At 31.0% G+C, this 11367-nt stretch overlaps 2 protein-coding genes across 2 annotated transcripts in view; one reads left to right on the forward strand and one right to left on the reverse strand.

Moving 5' to 3' along the window:
- The window catches only part of LOC134725453 (serine/threonine-protein kinase/endoribonuclease IRE1-like), a 30324-nt gene extending 27414 nt beyond the window's left edge, over window positions 1–2910 (reverse strand). Inside the window, exons 1-4 of the mRNA XM_063589275.1 lie at window positions 2733–2910; window positions 1206–1314; window positions 497–533; window positions 117–262 (exon numbers count right to left, since the gene is read on the reverse strand). Of these exons, the coding sequence (XP_063445345.1) occupies window positions 117–262; window positions 497–533; window positions 1206–1314; window positions 2733–2801 (361 nt within the window). The 5' untranslated portion in view covers window positions 2802–2910. The remainder of the gene's footprint in view (window positions 1–116; window positions 263–496; window positions 534–1205; window positions 1315–2732) is intronic.
- Window positions 2911–3123: 213 nt separating this feature from the next.
- On the forward strand, window positions 3124–10198 carry LOC134725457 (small ribosomal subunit protein uS7m-like). Its single transcript, XM_063589280.1, has 6 exons — window positions 3124–3243; window positions 6540–6701; window positions 7380–7443; window positions 7981–8151; window positions 9216–9353; window positions 10044–10198. Exons 1-6 carry the CDS (start codon window positions 3170–3172, stop codon window positions 10125–10127), a joined length of 693 nt encoding a protein of 230 aa, XP_063445350.1. The 5' UTR covers window positions 3124–3169; the 3' UTR covers window positions 10128–10198.
- The last annotated feature ends 1169 nt before the right edge of the window (window positions 10199–11367 follow it).

The following is an 11367-nucleotide window of genomic DNA, read 5'->3' on the forward strand; positions in this document are numbered from 1 at the left end:
TTAAAATAGTATACACTTTGCAGATATTCACTCTGATAGAATTCTAATAATCTAATGAGCACTTTTATTTTCCAGTTACTTTATTCAAACAAAATGTTGTGTCATAATTTGAATACCTGTATATAAGATTCCTTCATTACTTTTACAAGGAGATGCTGAGACAAGCTGTGGTATTGTAAAAGGTAATTTCTTTATCCCGTTCATGCCATCTCCTAATGCATACAAACTTCCATCTTTGGGGTCAGGTAAGAAACTAAGTTTCCTGAAATATGATTAACAGTTGTTTTAAATTGTTTTCATGCGTATACAACCAATAAGGTTGGATAGCAAATTTGAGTGTAACTTATTGCCACCAAATACTTAAGGCATGTGGTGATTTGACCTTATGTTATGGAGAAAAGTTATGCCTGATATTCAGATACATTGAATGTAATTAAGTATGCAAATCTAAAGAAGCTTACAAATTAAGCATATTTGACTGTATGTTTAAACTTACCCTGCTGTGACCTCAACTGGCACTTTTATAACTGGTTCTGAAATTTAAAACAAATAATTTGTAAAACATAAATTCAGAGAAATATGATCTCTTTGTGTCTCTCGATCTCTAGAAACAATTGTTTCCTACAAATGTATATCTTGGAAAGAATTTCATACATTAGCATGATTAGTCCAACTCCAGGGATATTTAAAAGATTAAAAAAAAAGAATTTGGTCTTTTTTTCAAAAAATACTTCAGAATATTATTATTATGCATAGTCATTTAACATGATTTACTTATAAATAAAGACATATACATATTGCAGAAAAATTAAAATAGCTAAATCACTACATGTATTGGTAGATTTACAAGTTTAAATGTCTTAATTGTAAATGAAGTGTAAATCAGACATGTTTCAGAGCCTTACATTGTAACATGTGTGTGCCACAATGTACTGTCAAACATTTGTGATTAAAGTGAAAATCAGACACAAGGTAAATTCCTACATTGTAACATGTGTTACATGTTACATTGTATACGTTAAAACATTTTGACATACATGACATAGATTGTAATTGGAAACAAGACAAATCAAATTAAAGAGACATGACCTTTGAATTGAGGTTTAAAATGCCTAGATATTCCTACACTACAAGAAGACCAAAAATAGGTGGTGACCAGACAAGACAAGTTTTTGCTAAATATCTTATATCAATATACATTTTACCTTCTTGTAATGTCCACTGTGTTTTTCCTGTTGTTTTACTGACAGCATGCAGTGTACCATCAAGTGTAGAAACGAACAACAATGAATCATGTATGGATAAAAAATTGGCCTGCAAAATAGAAATAGTTTCAAAATAGGTCATTGTAAAACAGTAAATCAATTAACAATTATCTAAGGTACAGAACTTTTTTTACATTTGTAAAGGGGCATAAATCTAGAAACATAAAAGTGACACCACCAAAATTCAAACATCATTTGTGTTTTGTGGTTATAAGCTTTGTGTATAACATGTATAAGATTCTTCACATTTGGTCATGTTGGTTGAGATAAACTTTAGATAGTGAAAAGAAACAAAAATTCACCAATTTTTTCATTGTAAATGCACATTACTCTTGAAAGGTAGAAGTGATGCCACGCAAATTCAAACTTGATTTGTGTTTTGTAGTAATAAGCATTTGAGAAGAGTTGTCTCATTTACAATCATACCACATTCTCTTATTTTTAAAATATATTTATCTGCAAGAATGTTTTGGGGTCCTTGCTGTAGACCCTAGTTGACTTCATGCAATATTATAATGCACATAATTCCTTATTAATGCAATGACCTACTCAGACATGCATCTACCACATGATGTATGTTATTTTGTTTTTCTGCATGTATAATTGTGTGTGCAGCATGCTAAATTATTCCCATGGATCAGTAATTGTTTACTTATATACATGTATGCTTTGAGATAATTTTATCAGAGCTAATTAATTTGTTTTCTGTGTTTCATGTCTTGTTTTATCTGGCTGAGGACGACCCTCCAAATGAGGAACAATCCCTCATTTCAGTAAATATATGACAATGTATGACATGTTTGAGAGTGCTAAAAAAAGTCCTCAAAATTCAATTAACACCTAGATGATTACTTTATGAGGGTTTGATACTCATTTGGGGAATAGAGTTCTCCAATAGGCGAGTTATCCCCAGTCTTTTAATAATGCTTGCACCTTTCACTAGTTTGTTCATCATCACAAAGGATCCTTGTCATATTTTGAAGGCCCAATTAATAATATCTGAGGCCATAATGGATTTGTGATTATTGTATGATGTCAAAAGTTCAAGCGATGCAGATTCTAGGGTCAACCAGCCCAACTTTCCAAATAGCGATAAGGTTACTATAGTAAGTCTGTTAGCATTTGCATGTATTGTATGCACCTTATCGCTATTTGTCCGGCATAACCATGATATAACACAGGTTCCAATAAAATTTTAATGTCACAATACAAAATATCTGACGCCACAATGAAAAAGTGATTGTTGCATGCTTCAAAAGTTCAAGCGGTCGGGTCCAACGGGATGAGTGATAAGGTGTATAGGTCTATCATGTTTAATTGGGTAAAAAGAACGACAGAGTTTCAGTGATGCATCAACTTTATGTAACCAGTTTAAGTGCTTATATGCTATTAGTTGTAGATGTTGTAACTTTTATCTTTGAATAATTTCATCATATTTTCCAGCCTCTTCAAGGCTCTTGTTATTACCTCACAAACAGGCGTTAACACAGTTATTTGCAGACAAAATAGAAGAACTGTTGTACTAGTTCTCGACATGGTTTCTCATTTCTCAAAATTTAACTCATATTAAAAGGGTAAACAAAGCGTGGCATAGGGAAACCCTCAATGTTTTCATTCTTCAGCGTTTCTTGTTAATTAATGAAAACGTCCAAGAGGTTCGAAATGATTGTCTATTTGATTAGTTTTTTCATTCTACATTATATAATTATTTTAGGTACATTTTATGTTTGAAATAATTTTGTTAGAATGATAATTAGTCGTAAAAATTTATTTTTTACTTAGATATTTAATAAAAGTTTTATATTGCGACGAAACTATTTCTGATTGGCCAAATAAATTTGCTGCTTTATTAACCGGAAAAAAAGAAATGCATCGGAACTTCTTTTGACTTTCCTTAGATAACTATGGCACTTTGCAAAGGAAAACTTTTATTTCAATATTTTTTTAATAACCACATTAATCATGCAAGATTTCTTTCGTTAGTACTTTTTGGAATGTAGAAATTTGTTTTATCCATCATTAACCTGTTAACAGATATATTTAGTTGATAGAAAAAATGTTTGTCATTTTTCAGGCAAAATGTCATGACCACCACTGCCACTGGCACAACTCTTACTTACTAGGTTACTAGCCATTCAAGACTCCATAAAAACACATATGATTTCCTGCTCTTCACATTATGCCTATATGTCTAGAAAAATTGTACTCCATCATGTTTTTTCTCTCCTCGATAGAAGTCGCTGAAATAGGGCTCTCCATGGTTATATCGGCCATATTGGATAGGGGGCAGATTTTTTAGAAAGAGGTGGAAATAATATAAAAGTATTTGAAGTCCTATGTGTGTTTCCAAGCAACTGCTCTGTTTAAATAATGTTTTCCCGCATTTTTCACACCATTTTTACCTCCATTATGAAAATCTGCCCCCTATCCAATATGGCAGAACTAACCGTGAAGAGCCTTATTCATGTATACTCGTCTTGTTGGTTTTGTTCTATTAAGGTTCATCATAGCAAATGGCCATGGCCATATTTTCAACTCAAAAAGTACTCTGTGTACAGACTAACCTTTGCTGGAGAGGGGTAGGATGGGTACTGATCCTGAAATCCTGGGCTTAAAAACCAAAACCCAGAGGTCCGGAATTTAAATAAATTTAAATCCTGACATCCCAGAAATTGAAAGAAGAATTCCTAGATCACGAAAGGGAAAATCCTGAAATCCTGAGCTTTAAAACTGTGACCAAGAAATCCACCATGTGAAACCAAGAAATCCACAGTCTAAAACTAGGAGACTGATATGAGGATTCGGTCACAACTAAATGTTAAACCTAAATAAGCATGCACCATTAACTAGCAGTAATACACAGAAGATTAATTCCACTTGGTATATAATTTATTTCCAAGACTGGAACTTGTCACCAAGCCTGTGACTTCCAAACTTATCTCTTTCACAAAATAGTACAATATATATATATATATATATGAGAATTAAACAATAAGCTAAGATCAATTATTACATAATGTGTTGACAAATATAAACAAGTTATTATCCAGATAAAGAAAGATAAATAATTAATACAACTCTTTTAGCAATGTCTATAATTTAAGAAGGATAAAGGATTAAGCCCTGAGGCATTATTGTCACTTTGGTTATAAAATGTCCATTATCAATTACATATATATATTAACTTATTGTCCAAGTAGAATATATAATATAAACATAATTAATGATAAATTCTTTGAGTCTCAAACATTAGCATTAAAAACCTAAACACATCTGAAAGTCATTTTAACTCTGTCATACAACACCCGATCACAGAGTCCTGATAAAGTTCATATCCCCCTTTGCTGTTTGGAAAGTTTTATGGCCTAGCATCCACTAGATATATTTAAGTTGCAGTTTGTGTTTTTATAATTGAAAGATAAAATCTTATTTGGTTTTTGATGGGCATTTCTTTTTTTCTTCTTTCTGCAGAAGGTGTAAGAACAAACAAACACTTGAATACATGTACACCTTATCGCTATTTGTCTGCCATTACTAGATACTACACAGGTTCCCATGAAATTTCCCCATCATAAAACAAAATATCTGATGCCAAAATGGAAAAGTGATTGTTGTAGGGGCAGCCGGGATTAGCGACAAGGTGTATTACTTTGATACTGTCCACTCAGATAAATTCTTTATCTCACCTATAGTTGTGAGGATCCAATTGTCCATGTCAATTAAGGACAATCAATACAATGTATAATAAAAACCAGTGTTTACCTGAGGAAGCATCTCAAAATTGTACCACAACTTAGTTTATTTTCACACCTTTATATGCATGAAGGAAAAAATATGCCCATCAAAATCGTAAAGAGATTTTATCTTTCTGTAACACAAAATGCATTTTACTTTTATATATCTAGTGGATGCCAGGCATAAAAACTTTTCCAACTTGACAGGTTAGTCTGTACCCAGAATATTTTTTTGTTTGTAAATATGTAAATGTAAATTTACTAAATACATGTACAGCCTCATTTGTCCATTTGTTATGATGAACCTTAAGGATGTATTGTGAAGTCACAATTTCAATTGAAAAGCATGCATACATGTACAATGTAATACGAAATTGTATGACGTAATAAAACATGATCTCGCCGTACTTTTCCATGCTTTTCCTACATCACAATGCTTGTTATAAAGTCGCACTAAGAAATGATTGTTTGATGGCCTTGTTTATATTGATTAATATTATGGGGCAACCAGTTTAACTAATTCTTTAAAATCAAATTGAGGTAGGTGCAAAGGGGATTTCTATTTGCGAACAACAGTTACCTTAACCATGTTAACTATTGGAATAAAGCTTTATAAACAATAGAAAAAAACATTTGGAGACTTCATGCCTAATAGATTCCTTGTATTATTATATTTTTGTCTGTAGTGTCATAGCAATTGGATAACTTTATATGGTGATATTGTAATTGGGTTCCTTAAATGACTATGTTCTGACCTGGACCTCATTTCATGGAACAGTGACTGTTGTTGTTTTATTTCGTCTGTTTTTAGAAAGAAGTTGGTTTATTATATATTTGGTGAATGAAATGATTGTAAGGTATATACACCAGTCTGACATGTTCCATATGATCTTGACCTCATTTTTGTTGTTCATTGCTGAATTTTGAAGTAATTTTTGTGATATGGACAATTTTTATTGAATCACTAAAAGGTATACTATATTTGGTGTATGGAATGATTGTAATGTGTTTTTGTCTGTCTGGCAGGTCTTACCTGTAATTGAACTTAATTTTATAGTACATTGGTGAATTTTAAGTTTTGTGGCTAAAATCTGCTTCTCAGATACTACATTGTATAAGCAATAGGTCAACTATATCTTTTGCATGGAATGGTTGTAAGGTGTACAGTTCTGTCTGGCAGGTTTATCTATTTTTTACTTCATTTTCATGGTTCATAGGTCAATGTATACATGTTTGCTACCTGGTTAGTTCATTTTTTCTTCCTTTCAACTAATTTTCATACTTTTTGGTAATCAGATATAGACAGAAATGAGCTAATTTATAAGTTTGAGGAAATGTATGCATATTTGCCAGGAATCTTATGCTTCTGTATGGTGCATACATTTTGGTTACAGCAAATACCTCAACAATGAGCAATACCAATTATGAGTAAGCTTTAAAAGGTCCAGGATTAGAAAATTGTAAAATTATTCAAAAGAGAAAACCAACTGTTGTACAAATGGACATGAACAATTACAAGAGAATGCTTTTATGTTTTCAGATTTACACAATCAAATCTCTCCAGATATGCCAAAGATTATATAGATCCTATTGTAGAAAAAGAAGAGTTGTCTAAACCATTAGATGAATTTGACACCAGACGGCATCGGCCAGTTAAGGCTGCGAGAACTGAAGAAACAATTACGGGTGACCAGGCTGTACAGTAAGTAAATCTTTGAAAGGAGTCGGGATTATCATACTTTTTCTATAGCGGAAAAAATAGTCACTAATATATATATAAATATATTTTGAAAATTAATTACATCTGTACATTAAAAAAAAAATTACATTCATTTGTATATATGAAATACAGAGAAATGGTATAATTGCTATTAAGAAAACTATCCATCGGAAATCAAATGACAGACATTAGCAATTATATCACTACAACCTTCAACAATTAGCAAAACCCATACCACCCAATAAGCATTGAAAGGTCATAGCATGACAAAATGTTTAATATTAAAATTGAAGTGTAAGACATGTTTCATTCCTCACCACACTTTTCCACAAGTACAGAAAATACCAGAAGATACACATACATGTAACAGTATTCAAAGAAATCACGCTGATTGCAGCTTGGGAATAGACTTTAACAGTAAAGCTCAAGCTTCACAATTTAAGAGATATTTTCAAGATTAATAAACCTGATGTCTGTTTGGTACAGTAGAGTAAATTGATGTAACTGTAGCAAAATATTTTTTTTATCCATAACAGCTAAGTTCTAGATTAGCATAAGAATTATGTACACATTTCTGATGTATTATGAATCAAATACTACTGCATGGGAGGTACAATATGTTGAAAACAGGACAATTAATACTCACTTTAATCATTTCAGGAAATTCATAAATATAATTATGAGAGATGGGAAGAAAGATGTGGCAAGAAGTGTAATAGATCAGGTAAACTAGTTGTCATGGTAGTGTATGTCAGACTTATCAGATAACATTATTTTTTAACAAAAGAGAAGGAAATCTGTGCAATACCTAGAAAAACATATAAAATTATATTAATGTAATTGTAGCTTTAGATGCATAAGTTTTTTTACACCAGTTTTGAATGATATTAGATACACTTTACTAATGGAAGTTGTCTATTGTTTATAATAAGAAAACAAAATGTCCTTACAGAGGTATAAAATTTCATGTATTGACTAAAATGTTTTTATGAGCTATTGCCTCAGTTGGTGCCTTCCCAGTTTGTATGGAGGAAACACATATTGCTGTAATCACTAGTTAAGTTTTCTAATAAGTTGTGATAATGGAATTTTTATCAAACATTGATATTTGATATGCTTTAAATAAATGCATGATTTTACTTCTTTTCAGACTTTAAATTATTTGATATTAAAGTTATATCTGAAATATGGAAAAAATGTAGTAATTGCAAACTTATTATACTCATTACGAAATCATATCCCTTAATTACTTATTTTCCAGACTTTTGCCAATATTAAGAGAAAACAAATCGAAAGATACCACAGAGCTCCAACACCAGAAGAGAAGGAGAAAATAGAACTTGACCCTGTTAAAATATTTCATCAAGCATATGAAAATTGTAAACCTGTTTTGTATACAAGAACAAAAGTACATGGAGGTTTTAAATATAAGGTAAACATTTTTTTATTGGGAGTATTCATTGTTCCAGTTACAGTAGCAACACTACAGACACAGTATGATACATAATATGTTAGAACTTAACTTAAGTCAAAGGAGTTTACAAGAAATGGCATAAAAAAAACTTTCTCAAGGATGATAAAAAAAATAAAAATAGTAAAATTGAAAATGGAAATGGGGAATCTGTCAAAGAGACAACAACCCTGACCATAGAAAAAACAACACAGAAGGTCACCAACAGGTCTTCAATGTAGCAAGAAATTCCGGCACCCAGAGTGCATGATTTCATTCTGAAAAGAGGATGTAAAATCACTACCTTCCTTTTTGAAATACAAAACTTTACCTTAAAAGTATGAAAATATGTAGAAGGTGAAAGAGAATGAGCTCTGAATATTTAGTTATTCAAAATAGCATGACAGTACTTATTATGTTTGCTGTAAATGAAGTTTGAGAGGGGATTTTTTTTCTTTAATTTAATTTTAAATACAGTTTAACCATACTAATACAAATTCTGTTGTGCTTATTAAATAAAAATATGTCCATATGAAAACCATGAATTGACAACATTTAAGTGATGACATTCAATAGCAAAAGCATGTTTTTATCACAATTTTCAAGAGAGAATATAATGTAACCAAGTTATTTTTAGAATACCAAGTTATTTTTAGAATAATTGGACATTAAAAAAAATTAAAAAGTTTTCTTGAATGGTCCTTGGATGATCATTGCATAAAGTGTTGTAAAAATTTAGTATATTTCTACAAGAAACAATTCATACTTTAATAATTGTGGTCAGTTATTTTCACCATCATACATTATACATAAAATATACCCAAAAGAAATGTAAACATTTTATCCCATTGAAACTAGTGGATTTTTCTCTCACAGATGTTTAGAGGATTGAATGCAAAAGTTCTACAAAATTGTTACAGGTTTTTGTATCCAGGGTCAGTAGTTGACAAGATTCTAGTTGACATGATTCTAGTTGACTATATGGGGGTATATTAAGTTTGTTATCCACATATATCAAATATTTGTATTTTTTTAATTTTTCACAGGTACCTTGTCCATGTGAAGGCAATACACAATCTTTTAAGTCTATGAAGTTTTTAATTACTGCTGCTGAAGAGAAAGACAAGAAGATAAGAATGTGGAAAAGGTTATCCCTGGAAATAATGGACGCTTCCAGAAATGAGGTACAATTTGTTTTTGTTTTGCTTATTTCCAACTTGATTGAAAATTGGTAGCCATGTCATAAATAAGAAAAACAATGAAGTTACTCAGTTTAATTTTCAATAAATCCCAAATTGTTTATTTCCTTATTGTTCCCCTGCATTGAAGGGAGGGGTTATACTGTTTTTTATCAGTATTGTGTTAGTTCTGTCTACCCCATAAATATGAACATGTTTTTTTCAAGCTTCATGTGATCGATGCATTTCACACTCAACTCTCATCTACATCCTGTACCTATGTGGTTACCTTAGATTGGCTTGAATGCCTTTAGTTACAAAACCAACTCAGATTAAAAAGTTTTTAAAAAGAAATATCAGGTTTTCTCTTCTTTTTTTTTTTTTTGAGGGGGGGGGGGGGGCGTTGGTAACTAGTTTTAAACACATAGAATTCCTACCAAATAGGTTTACAATTAATGTACTTTTCTTTCTGTGGAAAATTATATATATATATTGTGATGAGTTATTTTTAGCATCATACATAATTTAAAAAAAATAAATATAGTACTAACTGTCATGACTGTCTCAGTCTAATGTTTAGCAGATTCTTGCATTTAATATTGCTGTATAGATGATTGCAAGAACAAACCTCTTTTCAAAGACATTTTTACGTTTATAGAATAGATGTACCTGAAATAGTATCTTTGTATATTTCAGGGTGTTGCAATCAGGAAGAAACAGAATCTACACCGAGAGTGTCAAGCTAACAGAGCATATTCTCATTTTAGATGGAGCAAGTGAAAACTGTCAATAGACTTCTATTTATGTTAGTATGTTTCCCATGTTAGAGTGCTTTTGGGTTAAATAAAACCCAGAGAAATAAAAGAGTATGGTTGTTTTATGACATAATGTTTTCTGGTTTGTCAATTATTCATTAGCCCTTCTCAATTGCAAAAACTGTTATTATTAAGTGACCCTGTCTCTAGAAAATAAACAAACCCTGATTTCAAAGGCTTTGTTTACAATCAGGAACATCTGGGTTGTATTCAAACTATCTTTCTGTTAATCTCAAAGAATTATTATTATACCTATCCTGTTTTAGTTAGTGTATAATTATTTTTCACAAAATATTGTTGACTATATTGTCGATAGACACTCAAAGGACAGTATTCTAACATATGTTTTAATTGCAACAATTTTGTGTGCTGTTAGAAATTAAATAAACTACTGTAGATTCATTATTATTCGTTGGATACCAATTTTAGTGGGTTTTGTGGGTACAGGTGAACCACAAATTCAAATGTTCAACAAACAACATGTTTTAAATAGGCTTTGTATACAGAGACCGACAAAACTACGAAATCAGATATGTAGGAATATGCAAGTTTTTGGCAATCCACGAAAATTACCCATAAAAATAAATGAATCCAAAGTTCTTATACTATGTTCTTTTGTACATATGTATGACTAAACAAATATTGTATAATGCAACCTAACATAGAAGAGGCTGTATCTTGGTATTGGTTTTCTTTCATTATTTAGCCTCCCGTAATTAGTGTGATTTTCATCTGATCTTTTTTTTGTTGATATTTTTGTATTAATTAGTTAATTTGACATCTTAATACATTGGTTTGCATATCTATCACTGGTATTAAAGAGATAATGGTAACTGCAATTACGATTATCCCAATATGGCGACGGTAGATATAGGTAAAATCTTTACACTCATTTTTCTTACATGTAGCATACTTTTGTCAATAGTTAATCAGCTGCAAGGTTTATCTATACCATTACATCATATTTGAATCGTAACGGTGCACTGGAATTGTCTAAGCGCTGTGAAAATAGCCGTTGAAAAATTCGGGATGATAATCGTAACTCTATGGTATTTTTCTTCTTTGATAATCGTAATTTTCTTAATCGGATAATAGTAACTGAAACATAATAAATGTGTCTTTCAGCATTTCAATGGTATTTTGTGTGTTAAAATGTAATTTAATAGAAAAGTACGAATTATATGGCAAGCATGCAAATACAAAAA

This window comes from Mytilus trossulus, chromosome 7, assembly GCF_036588685.1.
Source record: "Mytilus trossulus isolate FHL-02 chromosome 7, PNRI_Mtr1.1.1.hap1, whole genome shotgun sequence".
Classification (NCBI taxonomy): domain Eukaryota; kingdom Metazoa; phylum Mollusca; class Bivalvia; order Mytilida; family Mytilidae; genus Mytilus; species Mytilus trossulus.